The 16944-nt window shown below is 48.4% G+C and overlaps 2 protein-coding genes across 6 annotated transcripts in view; one reads left to right on the top strand and one right to left on the bottom strand.

Annotated features, from left to right (window-relative positions):
* The window catches only part of ASTN2 (astrotactin 2), a 1019535-nt gene that overhangs the window by 226345 nt on the left and 776246 nt on the right, over positions 1 to 16944 (bottom strand). The window lies entirely within an intron of this gene.
* Positions 4607 to 16316, top strand: TRIM32 (tripartite motif containing 32). Of its 4 annotated transcripts, none has more exons than XM_018052687.1 (2): positions 4607 to 4674; positions 13202 to 16316. In XM_018052687.1, the coding sequence occupies exon 2, from the start codon at positions 13279 to 13281 to the stop codon at positions 15238 to 15240; it is 1962 nt and encodes a 653-aa protein (XP_017908176.1). In that variant the 5' UTR covers positions 4607 to 4674; positions 13202 to 13278; the 3' UTR covers positions 15241 to 16316. The 4 variants fall into 4 exon arrangements, with proteins under 4 accessions (XP_017908176.1, XP_017908175.1, XP_017908177.1 ...); XM_018052686.1 differs by having other exon boundaries at positions 4613 to 4674; positions 13199 to 16316; XM_018052688.1 differs by lacking the exon at positions 4607 to 4674 and adding an exon at positions 4708 to 4829 and having other exon boundaries at positions 13199 to 16316.

A 16944-nucleotide genomic window follows, 5' to 3' on the forward strand; every position in this document is an offset into this window, starting at 1 on the left:
AATAGACAAAGGATATTGTAGCCATCAGGTCAGCAGTTGTTGCTGACCACCTCCAACTACACACCCTGAGGGGATTCAGGATAGAGAAAAGTAGGCTACTGGCCCTAGACAGTTCCGGTGCAAATCGAAGGAATGCTTTCAATGAACCCAGATTCTCATATCTTCCCATACACAAAAGAGCAGTAAATTCACTAACTCAAATCTCTGGTTTTCTTTAACCATAATCTTTTGATGTTCCGACTATCTGGATTTTGTTGCAAAGCTACTATCTATCCTGGTTCCTCCCTTCTTGTGAGCAGCCCTCAGAGCTATCGGAGACACTGTCTTCTGAGCTTCAGTCCTGATTGTCAGCCAAGTAAAATAAAATTCTCAACTTGTAGGCTGTGCATTTTTTTCTTCGTTTTTTTTTTTCAGTCAACAGAGGTCCACACAAGAGAATGCCATGTAAAGACAGAGACACACAGGGGGGGAAAATGACCATATGAAGCTGGAGGCTGAGACTGGAGTTTTGTTACCATGAACCAAGGAACACCTGGGGTCACCAGAAGCTGGAAGAGAAACGTGAGGATCCTCCCTAGAGAGTTCAGAGAACGTCTTGCCCCACTGCCACGCTGAATTCAGACTTCTAGCCTCTGGAACAGTGAGGGAATACATTTCCCTGTTTCACCCCACCCAGTTTGTGACTCTTTGTTACAACAGCCCAAGGAAACTGGTACAAGTGGTATGAATGTTAAATGAAAAAAAAAAAGAGTTATGGTAAAATGCTGAATAAAGTACTCCAGATACAGTATTTTTAAAATGTCTCTGTATGTGGAAAACTAATAATGTGTCAAGGATATGCGAAGCCAGAAGATTAAAATAAATGCATTTCCCTGGGGTGTTTATTTTACTTAGAGATTTTTGTGGGAAGAAGGTAATTAATTTAACTTGTGAGTAATTTAAACATTTTTTAAGGCAAACAGTTTTTTTTTGTTTTGTTTTTTTAAGAGAAAAGAAAGGTTTTCGTTGTTTGCTTTTCGAACACATAATTGGATTACACCCCCAGACTGTCAGGAGTACCATTACCTCCCTTCTATGATAGGGGAAGTTCAGTTCAGTCGCTCAGTTGTGTCCAACTCTAATCGCAGCAAGCCAGGCCTCCCTGTCCATCACCAACTCCCGGAGTTCACTCAGACTCACGTCCATCGAGTCAGTGATGCCATCCAGCCATCTCATCCTCTGTCGCCCCCTTCTCCTTCTGCCCTCAATCCATCCCAGCATCAGAGTCTTTTCCAATGAGTCAACTCTTCGCATGAGGTGGCCAAAGTATTGGATGATGCTTTAGCATCATTCTTTCCAAAGAACACCCAGGATGATAGGGGAAAGGTCAGTATAAAAATAGGATGAGTGCTGAATTGAGACTATGGGCTTGTAACTGTGATTTTCATCAAATAGGGTGCTAACTCCCCACCTGGTCTAAGGAGGAGGTATAGGTGAGGTCTCAACTCTCTCATCTCCCCTACCTGCAACACAGTGGCTGGTAGAAGAATAGCAGGCTTCTGTCCAGAGAGGCTCCTTCTCATTTTGGTGAAACCCGCTGCCCTAAGTCCCCAACATGGCAGAAACCCAGGGCAGAGGGCAGTCCCTCATTTTCACTGGCAATGCTGCTCAGAAAGGCTCATCTGAGTGTCTTTGCCTTAATAGGACCAAGCACTATGGTCATGACAAGCGACTGCCCCGCTTTCCTTGAATAACTGAGAAATGGAATGTGTGCTTAGTCGCTCAGTTGTGTTCGACTCTTTGAGACCCCATGGACTGTAGCCCACCAGGCTCCTCTGTCCATGGGATTCTCCAGGCAAGAACACTGAGTGGATAGCCACGTCCTCCTCTAGGGCATCTTCCCAACCCAGGAATCCAACCCAGGTCTCCCACATTGCAGGCAGATCCTTAGGGTCTGAGCCACCAGGGAAACTTGAGAAATGGAATCTCGCCTGCCATATCAGTAAACAAGGATGTCACAGTTATCAGTGACTGCAGCCCTCCAATATGGGTTGGTGAGCCCTAAGGGCACTCAGGAAGGAGAAGAATACATGCCCTCTAAGATCCATCAGGCTGCAGTCACTCCCTACCATGAGCCCCAAGGGAGCTCAGGAGGTGAAACACAGGATACTGGCTTAATAGCTGAGACGCACACGAAAGGGGTGATTTCAGCGAGTTCAGACTCTTGCATCTTCCCAGGCTTGCTGTTTTGTTTCGGTTTAATCGTCTGGTCCTGACTGATTCTTTGTGACCCCATGGACTCATGCAAGTCCACCAGGATCTTCTGTCCATGGGATTCTCCAGGTAAGAATACTTGAGTGGGCTGCCATTTTCCTCTCCATCCCATGCATAGAAAAGCTCTAAATTCCTTAACTTGGGGTATCTGGTTTTCTTTCATTGCCAATAATCTTTTGATGTCCATACTACATGCCCTTTGCCGTAAAACTTCTATGTAACCTGGCTCTTCCTCTCCCCTCTTAGAGGAAGTTCATTCAGGATCTCTTGAGATACTGTCTCCTGGGCCTGAAGTCCTAAAAGTTCCCACCAAATAAAATATAGCTCTCAATTTTTAGGTTGTGAATATTTTTAAAGTTGACATTTCTAAATATCACTTCTCTCTGTTGAGGCTTAAAAACAAAACTTACTTAATAAAATAGAAAGATAGCTGGTCTGAGTAGTCTTTGGACAGAGGTTTACAGCATGTCATGGGCCTAACTGGCCTTGGTTTGTATTCCAGCCCTGTTCCTTCCCAGAAGGTGACTGTAGACAAGTCATTTAATCTTGCTGAGCATCGGTTGCTTCTTTTGTAAGATAAAGTAACTGATGCCTACTTGAATCATTGTTTAGAAGATTAACTGTGACATAGGACAATATCTGTGGAGTGCCTGGTATATTGCTGCTGTTCAAAAAATAGTCCATTCTTATATGATTGACCCCACTCAGTTATTTTGCAGCTAAAATAACTCTAGGTTAGATGGGATGTGATTTGCCTAAGGTCACATTTCTGAGTCTGACTCACTCAGCAACTTCTACGTGCTGGACGCAGTGCTAATAGATATGACAACAAACAGGCATTGTCCTTCAGGGAGATCACAGCCGACTGGTGACAATCGCAGACAAGTGGGTAATTAAAGCCCAACCTGGTATATGCTTTGCGAGAAATCATCAACTTGCAATTACTTGCTGAGCATGCTGTGAGCATACCCTTAATTAAATGCAAACCACTATATATTAATAACCACAGTTAATCCTACAGCAAATGTCATTTTCACTTAGAAATAAAGAATTGGGCAGAGTGATTAATCATGGTTAAGAGGCAGGGTTCTCAGAATCAGGTTCCAATCTGGGCTTTATGCTTATGAGTATGGGGCCGTGTTGTGTTAATCACCTGGGCATCAGTTGTTTACCTCACAGGGTCACTGGGAAGATTAACTGAACTGTGCATGTGAAGGGTTTGATGGCAGCACAACACTTAGGTTATTGTTTGTGGTTGTTGCTTTCTCATTGTGAAGAGTCACTTTACCTACCCTGGATGTCGAATCCAAGCCCATCCTCCTTCCAACCTCTTCCTATTCCTAAGCCATACTGTATGGTCACCCACAGGAACCTGTGGTGGTAGCAGTAGTGGTTTACTTGCTAAGTCGTGTCTGACTCTTGCAACCCCATGGACTGTAGCCTACCAGGCTCCTCTGTCCCTGAGATTTCCCAGGCTAGAATACTGGAGTGGGTTGCCATTTACTCTCCAGGGGATTCTCCAGGGGATCCTCCGAACCCAGGGATTGAACCTGTCTCTCCTGCATGGCAGGGGGAGTTTTTACCTCTGAGCTGCCGGGGATTATAGCTGACCCCAAACTATCCAGGGGCTACAGGTCTTCACCAGCCAACAGGCTAGACTGTTTCTCACCTGTGAAGACTCTTCCTTTTCTTGCTGCCCAAAAACTAGACTTGGGTTTAGGCTCCTGGGAAGCTTCAATCTGCAGGGATAGATTGCAGAGAGTGTTCCTACCTCTACTTCCCCTGTCGGCCTCCCAGCTGAGCAGGAGTAGGAATCCTTCATAAAGCCAATTTGCTCATCAGATAAGCTTATCTCTAGGCTGCACTGTGTCACTGGGAGAAGAGCCCAGAAGCACTATGGTTCTAAGCGCAGCCAGGTTCTGTGCTTGCCCCAGAGTGAATGTGTGAACGTTGTAGTCTTTCCTTGGCCCATTTCTCAGATGGCAAAGCTGAGGTGGAGAGAGGTCTTTCTGAGAGATGCCAAGGCTTGGTTGAGGACCACTCCTGGCAGCTTCGGTTTAGCGAAGGGGTTGACACAGACTGCACTCAGGCACACGAGTTCCGGTTTAGCTCCCGACTTTCTGAGTGAACTTCGGCCTCGGTTTCTTCAACCGTACAACGGGGACAGAAAGCTGAAATGCGTGTCCTCAAGACACCTAGATCCTTGCGGCGGGTCAGCTCACCGCTACCTGGTCGTTGGGCCGCGAGCTCGGGTCCGCCCGCCTACAACCCCCAGCATGCCTTGGGGTGGGCGGGGCGCAGTGAAGGACAGGCAGCTCTACGAATTGGCGCCCGCAAAAAGGGCTCACGTTGGCGCGTGCGCAGAGGGCGGTGGGCCGGTGGGCTGGCAGCGGCAGACGCGTCGGAGCCGCGGGCGGTCAGGTAAGGGGCGGGATGGAGGGTGGGGGATGCGGGACCGCGGCCGGAGTCGCGGGCGGTGGCCGAGCGGCGCGACGGTGGGCTGTGACGGCGTGCAGCGGTCGGTCCACGCCAGAATGGCAGAGCCTGGGGGACCGGATCTGAGGGGCAGGACCGTGGTGGGTGTATGTGGGGAGGGGCGCCGGGGGTGGGTTGCTAGATGCAGGTTCGGGGCGAACTCGAGGGGGCTGAGGACCTCGGAGGAGATGCAGCCCAGGAGGGGAGCGAGGGGCTCCGAGATTCGCGGTGCAGCATCTCGGGAGGTATGAGGTAATGTGGGGCCCTGAGGGGAGACGGGTGCAGCATCTGAGAGATGGGAGGGGACCCAAGGGCTCTGGAGGGATCAGGGGTTGCAGAATCTCGGCAGTATGAAGGGACTGGGGAGCCTCGATGAGATTCGGGGTGCAGAATCTCAGGTGATTTGAGAGAGTCTGGGGGCAGTAGGCTTTGAGTGGGGTGAGATCTGAGATCAGAGGGGGCAGAGTCCGGGGCTAGTCTAATTGCCGAGGAGGAAGCGTTTTTTCCCCGAGTGGAATCTGAGGAAGATCGACGGGCTGAATTCTTGACGGGATCAGTGAGAAGCAAGATCTCTTAAGCAGGAAGAAGACACTTGCCTGAGGTTTGAAGCGACACATGACATGGGTGGGGAAAAGAGGAAGGAGCAAGGTTTGGGGGTGGGGGTGTGAAGGGGGGCAGGGTCCCTGATGGCACCCAGAGGGTGGGGGCTCAGACTGAGGGAGAGCACAGATCTGAGGTGTGGGATCGGGCGTTTAACTGCGATACAGGGCTGAAGGCTGCAGCGACTTGGAAAGAGATGAAAGGATCTTTGTCTGGGGGATTCTGGTACACATGAGGGAGGAGTTGGTGGGGGTTGCAATGAAGAGCCCCCAAGGCTGGGATTCTTAGGAGAGTTGAGAACAGGATTTAGCAAGGATGGAACGGTGGGGTGGAGAGGTACTGGTTGGTCTGTAGAATTAAGAGACTGAATAGAGTTACAGATGGGTGTCTTGGATTGCGAAAGGAATTTTCCTGAAGTCTCTGCATAGGAAGCAAAGGGAGTTCTGGGGACCCAAAGACCTAGAAGCAATCTATGAAACTATATGAGTGTGTGAAGTTTCGCAGAGTTCAGGGATTCAGCAAGAAAGTCGTCACTCTTTGCCATCAGGACTCCTGATGGAACCTGAGTTTCCCTGCAAGGGGCAGAATCTCCCTCACTTGTTAACCAGACATCCCTCATCATGTGGCTCAGCTGGTAAAGAATCTACCTGCAGTGCGGGAGGTCTGGGTTTGGAAGATCCCCTGGAGAAGGGAAAGGCTTCCCACTCCAGCACTGTGTCCTGGAGAATTTCATGGACTGTGTAGTCGATGGGGTTGCAAAGAGTTGGACATGACTGAGTGACTTCCACTTCACCTCATCATGAAGCAGCCTTGGTGTGACTACACATTCCACTCTGAACGTGGACCCACTGAAAATGGTTGGCTTCAGAGGAAAAGAGAATGGCCAGTCACAAAGCAGGAGACTATTCAAGGGCATCTGCCCAAGCTCCTCTTGGTGTGTCCCTCCAAGCTGTGGTGACAGAGTGTGCGAGACCTCCAGGGTATGAGTGGAACGTGAGGTCAGGTCTTATCTTCCTTATCAGTTATATAAGTAGACAGAATGAATTCTACAGAAGGTGCATAACAGTGGCTCTGTGAATGGGGTGTTTGAACTGGGAGATAAGAACAAGGGATAGCAGATGCATTGAGCATTTAGTCCTATGCCAAGTTCTAAAGAAATGGTTCCTAACTGGCAGTGGTTTTGTCCCCCAGGGGGCATCTGACAATGTCTGGACACATTCTTGGTTGTCACTTTTGGGGTGTGGAGTACTACCGGCCCCTAATAGGCAGACACCAGGAATACTATTAAACATACTACAGTGCACTGAACAGCCTCCACAACAAAAGCAGTATCTGGCCCAAAATGTCAACAGTGCCAAAGCTGAGGCACTCTGCTCTAGAGTCACATATCCTGGATTCAGATCTTGGCTCTATCTCTTCCTGATTGTGTGATCTTGAGTGAGTTACTTAAACTCTTGGCTCTTCATCTGTAAAATGGGTTTAGTAACAGGACCTATGTCATAGATTACTGTGATGGTAATCTATAATGAAGTAAATTAGAATGCTTAGTGTCTGGTGCATAAGTGCATACTGATTTAGTAGTTTTTAACTTTCATATCTGCTTTCTTTACTCAGTTTTCATAACAGCCCTACTAAGCAAGCTACAGTATTCAGTTTTACATGTAAGGAAACTAAGGCTAAGGCAGTGACTTGTCTAAGGTTCCATAGCTAGAGAGGGCAAAAGTAGGCTCATATTCAGATCTCTGTAACCTGGTATAGTCTCTCTTTCCTTGCTTTTTCTTTGCTGGGACCTGCTCACTCTTTCATGAAGGACTGCCCAGTCTGTATCACTATCAAATTGAACTCTAAAGGGAGTAAATCCATCTGACTAGGTAGGGAGTAGCCCTGGACTTTGTTCTTGATTTGCTCTTAGACCAGGACCTGTGGGTACATAAGGGGAGGAGCTTATCGTTGGCAGACAGGATGAGGTGCAAGAAACTAGAGGATGAGGTACAGAGGCCATTGACTAGAAAAATGACTTCATAGCAGGGGCCGCCGAGGCTGATGGCACCCATACTTTGGAAAGTAACTCCTGTTCTGAATGATCTCTGGTGGGCTTCTTTCCCTTGGGACAGAATAACGCCATTTGCTCTGTCAGGTCGAGGACTAGCTGCAGTTCAGAAACAGTAGGACGGCATCGGAAGACCAGAGGCTTAGTTGGAATATCCATGCAAACCCCTGCTGAAGATGGTAATGGAAACTGAGTCAGTCCAGGAATCAGAGATCTGAAGTCCAAAATCCTTCCTCTGCTGCTAATTTACTAGGTGTTCATGGGCAAGTACTTGCTCTTGTCAACATCAATCTATTGAAAACACAAATAACTGCCATTTATTGGGTGTGGATTATCTCAGTTAATCCTGCCGATGGTCTTACTAACAACCCTGATGCTATTCTACATTTTACAGATGAAAAAACGAACAGGTTGAATTATTTACCCAAGGCTCCATAGCAAATTGCAAAGCAGGGATGTGAGTCCAGATCTCTCTGACTCACAAGTTGCATTATACTAGTTTTAGTAGGCAGGTGTTTGCAAAACTTAAGAGCCCTCTGGAGAGTGGTTGGTGGTCAGACGTTTCCTAGGCCCTTGAAGTGGATCATTGTCCACGCGTACTGACGTGCTGCCTCTGTGACTCGACCTCCCTTAGTTCCTTCGAGTAGAATAGTCAGATTTAAGAAGCCATTCTTGGGTGTCTTTACCAACCTCTCAGCCAGAGTGCCTAGAGCTAATGGTAGTGTCATCAGCTAGAAAACTGTAGTACATCTTTTGAATAGGTGTGTTTATGGCTGGGAGTTGACACACCTGGATGTGAATCTTAGTTCTACTTACTAGCTTTGAGACCTTGGGCAGGTTGCTTTTCTTTTAGCCTAGTTTCCTTATTTAAAAAGAGAAATAACACATACCTCACATAGTGATGACAAGAGGTAATTTGTAAAAAGTGCCTGACTTTCAGTGAATGGTGCTTTGGAAGGTAGCAATTATGAGAGGAAGCTGATGCCAGAAGGGGACTGAGTGTAGCTTTGCCAAATCTGTGAACCTAAGCAGCCCCCTCCAGTCTCCCCCAAATTCCCCTCCCCTCCTGTACCTTTCTAGGATCCGCTTCCTGATCCTTTCATCAAAACCTCATGATTAAATGGGTGTGTGTTATATGCAGAGAAAGGAGCTCAGACTTGAGTGGGTTGAGATGAATTGGAAGTTCCCCAAAAAGACTGCTGACTTTCCCCTTGTCCTATATTCCTTGCATCACCTGAAGATGCAGAAATCCTTTCTCAGTCCTACAGTTTTTGAGGACAGTAAGACAGACAAGTGTTTTTCCAGCAGACTCCATTATTGATTTAACCTGCCTTTGACCTGCTTTAACTAGACTTTTCTTTCCCACAGACACGTCCTTCTGGGTGGTTTTGTGTGTCCCAGACAGGTGCAGCTGTGGGGTCATGCTTGCATTTCCCTATAAGTACCTACTTGTGGAGTTTATCTTAGCTGTTGGCAGGTACCTTAAATGCCCTGAGTAATCTGACATTCAGAATCCTCTCCCCTCTACAGAACTGGGTGAGTGTCGGATGAACACCTCACTGACTTTCTTAACATCAGCCCTGCTAGCCACTCCTGGAGAGTGACCGTTATGCGCTTGATAAGCACTCGATTCAAGCTGGAGGAATAAGGTTTATAAAGCTGTCATGAAATGTGAAAGCCTTGCAGAAAACCCAAACCAGGGGAGCATATCAGTAATAGGGTGAACTTTTATGTCCTGTCAGAGAAAGTGCAGGTAGTTTCACATGTTTTCTAGTTTCCGTGTGAAGAGCTCTGTTCCTGTTTTTGCTCAAAATTGTATCCCCCGTGTTTTCATGGAGCTGGACTCATAGGATGTGCTCAGTGAAGCTCTGTTGTTTAATTAATTGCTGAAAGTCCTCCAGTTTTGTTCATAGCCTAAGTCCCCCAAGGGGCTAACAGAAGTATAGGGAATAGACACTATCTCATGGTAGGGATTCAAGCATTGGATGGAGATTTGAAGGTCATCTCTAATCCTTTGATTCTGAGATCAGTGAAAACAATCTCCAGGGAAGGTTCAAGAATTTTCATTTTTGAAATGTATTATCCGATATCTTGGGTACTGTCGCCTTTTGAAAAGTGCCTATTCATTCTTTCTCACTGGCTGGCAGCCACTGCCGCTGCTCCTGCTGCTACTAAAAAACTATTATTTTTTGCATAGTTAATTGTGTACCCCTCCTGGTATTTTCTGCACAAGGGAAGCTGTGAATTCACATGCCCATCAGTTTCTGACATGGATAGTGTCCTCAAATCAAATTCCTTCAGAGCTGAACAGTTCATTAGCAATCTTTATGTGCCTTTACCGGAGAAGGGGATGGCACCCCACTCCAGTACTCTTGCCTGGAAAATCCCATGGATGGAGGAGCCTGGTAGGCTGTAGTCCATGGGGTGGCTGAGGGTCAGACATGACTGAGCGACTTCACTTTCACTTTTCACTTTCATGCATTGGAGAAGGAAATGGCAACCCACTCCAGTGTTCTTGCCTGGAGAATCCCAGGGACAGGGGAGCCTGGGCTGCCGTCTATGGCGTCGCACAGAGTCGGACACGACTGAAGTGACTTAGCAGCAGCAGCAGCAGTATGTGCCTTTATATGCCATGTAAAGAGTAAAAGAGTAAAGATTCTTCATCCTTTCCAATGCAGTTTGTAAACTGAATGCTTTGCTTATCCCGGTGCTAATGTTAATAGTGTTCTGATTGTTACTAAAATTACGATACAGAGGAATTTTTCACCTCATATCTACCAGTTTCCAGGCTAAACACTTTATATGCATTATCCCTAATTATCACAATAACCTGCTTATAAAGCAAGAAAACAGGTTTAGTGAGGTTAAATAACTTGCCTCCTGGCCCACAACTTGTAAATGACATGCTGATTTGATCCCAGTTCTGTCTGACTTCAAGGTTCATGGGTTTTTGTTATTATTCTGCTCCCCTTGTTATTTATATCATGGACTGGGAAAGGCTACTGGTGCCAAAAGCAGCCAGGGTTTGACTGCAGAATTTTCCTGAGTCTTAGGGCAGCTGGAACAAAAACAGCTTAAGGGGTAGATTCTCATCTGGTGCTGAATCAGAGCTAGGTGAATATCACTATGAAGTGCGCAGTATGAATCAGGAGATCAAAGAAATTAGTGGGGGGTGGGGTAAGCTGAGGTGAGATGAAGTGACAGTGATGGGTCAGGAGTTGACAGTACAAAGTGCACAACAGGAAATACATCCGTAGTATCAGGAAGGCAGCCAGAATTATAAATAACAGGTTGAGGATTTGTTCTGATTGGTTTTAGATTTCACAGCTGGCAGAAAATGGGCAGCTAACTTAAAGACTTGGGATGATAAGATAGTTCCTTTCACAGGTACATCTTTTCAAGGGAAACTGAGTTCAAATTGACTTCCCATCTGAATTCCTTTTGGTTTTAACCAGGTGTATCCTTCTGGAAGAGAGGAGCCATATCTGCATGTCACATAGCTGCATATCAGAAGAGGCTCCTGCTGAAAACAGTGTTCTCAAGTTCTCAAGACATGGTTCAGGCCTTTTTCAGGTCTGAGGCTATCTCCATGCCTGATGCTTTAGTGATGGGACTTCATGCTTCCTGGCAAAGCATGGCAGCTTTAGGAAAGGAATCCTTGATGTTCTCTTCTGCCTCAGAGAGCCTGGTGGAGCTGCAGACAGCTGAGATATTTTGGGACATAGACGTGGGCAGAGTAAATTCCTTTTTTTTAAGTGGATGGCTTGAAGAGGGAGGCAAGAAGCTTTTTAATTGAAGGAGGTGGTATGATATTTCAGAAAACTGGAGAAAGAATGTGCTGGTATTTTTACAAGTTGGCAGACTTGTTTAATTAGCTGATCTGCAGTGCCAGTTCTGAGAAGAACAGATGTCCCCGTGCAGTGTGAGGTAACAGCTCTGGATCCAGATACCAAATGTTGCCCTCAGTCTGTTGTCCCAGGTGATGAGAGAGCAAGCTGAAGCTATTGGTTTGGAATTGAGGGTGTTTGCATAGATCCTGAGTTGAGGTTTCTATCCGTATGTCTATACTATAGCACCCAGACCCATGACATTTACGTCTTTAGCATTCACAGCTTCAGATGTTCACATGAGACCTTTTAGGTTCATGACAGGTGGTAATGTGTTATTTTTGTTGAGGCATGTATTTGAGTTGTAATAAGGTTTCCAGGATGGTGTGTGGGAGCGGGTCACTCAACTAATAAATCAATCTAACCCATTATATGGCAGCTAAACCTCATTCTTTATTAATTGTGGAGAAAATTATATGCTATAAGGCAGCATTTCTCAGAGTATGGTCCAGAGACCAATGTTAATAACTGTTACGTGACAGGAAAAGAAAAAGCTTGAAGTAATGTTGGGTTAAACAAAGGTATCAGTTTTGCATGCTTCCCCCATGTGACCCTGAGTCAGTTTTTCTGAGCCTTAGCTTCCTCATCTGTAAAATATGGTGATAAAAATAGTACCTGCATCCCAGGGTCATTATGAAGATTAAATGAGATTAAGTTTATGGAGCATCTGGGCCTTCCCAGGTGGCACAGTGGTAACAAATCTGCCTGCCAATGCAGGAGACGCAGGTTCGATCCCTGGGTTGGGAAGATCCCTTAAAGGAGGAAATAGCAACCAGCTCCAGTATTCTCGCCGGGAAAGTTCCACGGACAGAGGAACCTGGCGAGCTATAGCCCGTGGGGTCGCAGAGTCAGACATGACTGAGCACCTGGGTGCACACACAGATAATGGAGCATCTAGCCTGATGTCTAGCATATAGTAGGCACTAGATGTATACTCTTTCTCTTCCAGTAGAAAGAAAATGGGATTTCAGGGAGGTTGGATAGACCTGAGACAAATGGTTCTGGCCACTCCTAAATATCTGTCGGACTGTGATGCAAAGCTAAATACGGGGGACAATTTGTAATACGTATTTCCACCCAGACTCCTCTATGGGTGGAGAAAGAATTGATGCCATTTGCAAAGCTTTCCTCAGCATTGCCTCTAAAACCAAGCTAGCTTCTCCTCTTCCTCCTCCTCCTCCTTGACAGTTGACCATCTGCAGATCACAAGACTGCAAAGGTGCAGCTATAGGATTTGCATTTAAGAAGGGCTGGATTTATCCTTGTGCTTCACCTTGCTGGAATTATTCATTCCACTTCTGGGGTATAAATTGACACTGGCATAAGGCTGCAGAGCACTGGGATGTCTGTGGTTCTACTTCAGGAGCATATGTGGGTGGAGGAGGCTGGGAGAATTCATGGCCTGTACTGCTTGGGGGGTGGGGGTGGGTGGGTGTGTTTCAGACCAAAAATAAACTGTCCTGATAAGCCACTACCATTTCTCAGATCATCTGGGCTTGAGTCTCTGGCCTTCTTAGCTCCACCTCTTCCCACCCCAGTCCGCACTAACAAATCTTAGTGATCCTACTTATGCATATTGCCCAAAGGCATCTTCTTTCCATTTCCACAACCTGCTCCCTAGTTCAGGCTGCCCGGAACCTTTGCCAGGCAGTTTTGCAGTATCTTCCAAACTAGTTTCTCTCCGTTTTCCCTGACTCCATTCAACCTGTGATCATATCAGTTCCCTGCTCCAAAACATGCACTGTTTCTCTATGTTCATCAGAAGGAAGTTCCACGGTCTCATCTTGGCTCTGAAGACTCCTTATAATCATTCCCCAGTCTGCCCTTCCACGCCAGTCAGCGACTGAATGAGTGATGGTCACGATCCACTACATGTTTCTTGAGTGAATGAACTCACAGAGGCAGGGGAATAATGGCTTCTTTTTCTCTTTAGCAGGGTTTGTCCCTCCAGAGCATGAACGCTCAGCCGTTCAGTCCCGGGTGGTGCTAGCAGGCCCCTTGGAAAGAAGAGTCATGGCTGCGGCCGCAGCCTCTCACCTGAACCTGGACGCGCTGCGGGAAGTGCTGGAATGCCCCATCTGCATGGAGTCCTTCACGGAGGAGCAGCTGCGGCCCAAACTCCTGCACTGCGGCCACACCATCTGCTGCCAGTGCCTGGAGAAGCTCCTGGCCAGCAGCATCAACGGCGTCCGCTGTCCCTTCTGCAGCAAGATCACCCTCATCACCAGCCTGGCGCAGCTGACCGACAACCTGACGGTGCTGAAGATCATTGACAAGACGGGGCTCAGCGAGGCGGTGGGGCTGCTCATGTGCCGCTCCTGCGGACGGCGGCTGCCGCGGCAGTTCTGCCGGAGCTGCGGTGTGGTGGTGTGCGAGCCGTGCCGGGAGGCGGAGCACCCGCCGCCGGGGCACTGCACGCTCCCGGTCAAAGAGGCCGCGGAGGAGCGGCGGCGGGACTTCGGCCGGAAGTTGGCGCGTCTGCGGGAGCTCACGGGAGAGCTGCAGCGGCGGAAGGTGGCCTTGGAAGGCGTCTCCAAGGACCTTCAGGCCCGGTACAGGGCGGTCCTCCAGGAATACGGACACGAGGAACGCAGGGTTCAGGAAGAGCTAGCTCGCTCCCGGAAGTTCTTCACGGGCTCGCTGGCCGAGGTGGAGAAGTCCAACAGTCAGGTGGTGGAGGAGCAGAGCTACCTGCTGAACATCGCCGAGGTGCAGGCCGTGTCCCGCTGTGACTACTTCCTGGCCAAGATCAAGCAGGCCGACGTGGCCCTCCTGGAAGAGGCGGCCGACGAGGAGGAGCCCGAGCTCACGGCCAGCCTGCCCCGGGAGCTCACCCTGCAGGACGTGGAGCTCCTCAAGGTTGGCCACGTCGGTCCCCTCCACATCGGGCAGGCGGTCAAGAAGCCCCGGACGGTCAACATGGAAGACTCGTGGGCCATGGAGGCGGCGGCCTCTGCAGCCCCTTCCTCGGTTACGTTTAGAGAGATGGACGTGAACCCTGAGGACGTGGGGGCCAGCCCGAGGGCCTCACCTGCCAAGCAGCGGGGTTCTGACCCGGCCGCCAACATCCAGCAGTGCCTCTTTCTCAGGAAGATGGGGGCCAAAGGCAGCACCCCGGGCATGTTCAACCTTCCGGTCAGTCTCTACGTGACCAGTCAAGGCGAGGTGCTGGTTGCTGACCGCGGCAACTACCGCATACAAGTCTTTACCCGAAAAGGCTTTCTGAAGGAAATCCGCCGCAGCTCCAGCGCCATGGATAGCTTTGTGCTGAGCTTCTTTGGGGCCGACCCGCCCAACCTCACTCCTCTGTCAGTGGCCATGAACTGCCACGGGCTGATCGGCGTGACTGACAGCTACGACAACTCACTCAAGGTATACACCTTGGACGGCCACTGCGTGGCCTGTCACCGGAGCCAGCTGAGCAAACCCTGGGGCATCACAGCCCTCCCATCTGGCCAGTTTGTGGTGACCGATGTGGAAGGTGGAAAGCTCTGGTGCTTCACGGTTGACCGAGGTGCAGGGGTGGTCAAATACAGCTGCCTCTGCAGCGCTGTGCGGCCCAAGTTTGTCGCCTGTGACGCTGAAGGCACCGTCTACTTCACGCAGGGCCTGGGTCTCAACCTGGAGAACTGGCAGAACGAGCACCACCTGGAGGGTGGGTTCTCCATCGGCTCTGTGGGCCCCGACGGGCAGCTGGGTCGCCAGATCAGCCACTTCTTCTCTGAGAACGAGGATTTCCGCTGCATCACAGGCATGTGTGTGGACGCCCGTGGTGATCTCATCGTGGCTGACAGCAGTCGCAAGGAAATCCTCCACTTCCCCAAGGGTGGGGGCTACAGTGTCCTTATTCGAGAGGGGCTCACCTGTCCGGTGGGCATTGCCCTCACTCCAAAGGGGCAGCTGCTGGTCCTGGACTGTTGGGATCACTGCATCAAGATTTACAGCTACCATCTGAGAAGATACTCTACCCCTTAGGGGCTGGGGAATATCCGTTTCCTGCTCCCCAACCACCTGCCCTTCCCTTATCTCTTGGTTGTTGGCGGTACTGTAGAGTAGACTTGGCCTGTGTCTTGACTCCAACTGGCTATTCCTAGAAGTTTAGAAGCTCTGACTTTTAGTGTTGTTGTTGTTGTTTTAATTTATATTCTTTCCTCTCAAAGTTTAGAGCTTTAACTAACAGATGCAGTATCCCCCATAGGACACGTGATTTGAGGTTAGCTGACATTTGATTAGAATGTAGGCCCTTCCAAGGCTTCAGTAGAGAGCCTTCTGCCCCTGTATTTGAAATAGTCCCTTGTATTGAATCCTTGTTGATTCCCCCCCTTTCGGCTTTGGTAGCTCTGGTCCCTTCCTTCCTTCCTGTTCTAACATGCTCCATCGGTGGCGCTTTCCCTTTAACTTGCTGCATTCAGTGTGCACGCTGCACTGGGACCTGCTTCACCTTTCCATGACACTTCAGACATCACACCCCTGTGACGTGGTGTCTCAGGTCTGACCGCCTGTACCAGTCTGAGAGACCGTTCGCTTACTGTCACCACGGGAGCTCCACACTCCCCACCGGGAAGCAGTACTTTCCTGCCTCTAGGGGTTTTGCGATATCTTGGATTGGTTTCTAATTTCAGGTGTGACCAAAAATCCAGGGCAGAAAATGGAGCGACCCCCGTTGGTTGGTGTTGAAGACTTTAGCCTGGGAATCGCTTGCCTTTTAAAGGAGCACGTGGATTGGAAAAGCTATGCCAAAGCACAGGAAGATGGAAATAAAAATAAATGCTACTATAGTCAGTAGACATTAATGAGTAGTCTCTAGAGCACATCCATTTTTCATATGAACCTCTCTCCACTGACCTGTGGTAAGAGCTGTCTGTGGAATTGTACAACACAGGCCAGGGCCAAGAAAGTGGGGAGGTGGACGCATCTCATTTTCATTACTAAAACAAAACTGTTGGGTCCTCATTGTGCATTTTCCCCAAGTGAGTGCATCATTTTTGGTTGGGAGATTTATTTCCATCCCTCTATTGAGCATTAAATAATTGATAACTGTCTCTTCATCACTTGTGTTCCTGTCTTTTAATTGACTCTGAGATTGGGGAGGGGAGGGAAGGGGAAGTTGTGCCTTGCTGCTTTGCTTCCAGACCTGACACTGCATTTTTTGAGAGCAGTATGAATCTCCCTAGGTCACCATTCAGCAAAAAGCACCATTATGTAGAGAAAATCCAAACTCACTCCTACATTCATGGGTACAGAATCAGCCCTCAAGGTCTATAGTCACCAACACCATGTTCTAAACTCAGCATCCACCATCTGCTTTATCCTTACAATTAAAATTCAGAAAAGAAACCTGTGCTTTTAGGACGATCAGAGGTGGGTGAGGGACTTTGTGACAAGGTTCCTCAGGCTCTGGTGTTTACCAAGCAATATATTGTGCACTCTGGGTGCAGGGCTAATGACAAGTCAAAGAATATACTTTGCTTGCACAGAAGCAAAATCTGCTAAGCCAAGCTACTAAAAAAAAAAAAAAAAATGTGGTGGTGGTGTTGCTTTTTTGGCTTCTGTTGTGATAGCTGCCAAAGGATAGGAAAGGAGCTAATTAAAGTGACGTTGGACTAGTTTGTGCTTTACACCTGGAGAAAGCCCTGTGCTCTGATTATAAACGTGCATCTGATTTCTAAGGATATAATT

The sequence above is a fragment of the Capra hircus genome, chromosome 8 (genome assembly GCF_001704415.2).
Source record: "Capra hircus breed San Clemente chromosome 8, ASM170441v1, whole genome shotgun sequence".
Classification (NCBI taxonomy): domain Eukaryota; kingdom Metazoa; phylum Chordata; class Mammalia; order Artiodactyla; family Bovidae; genus Capra; species Capra hircus.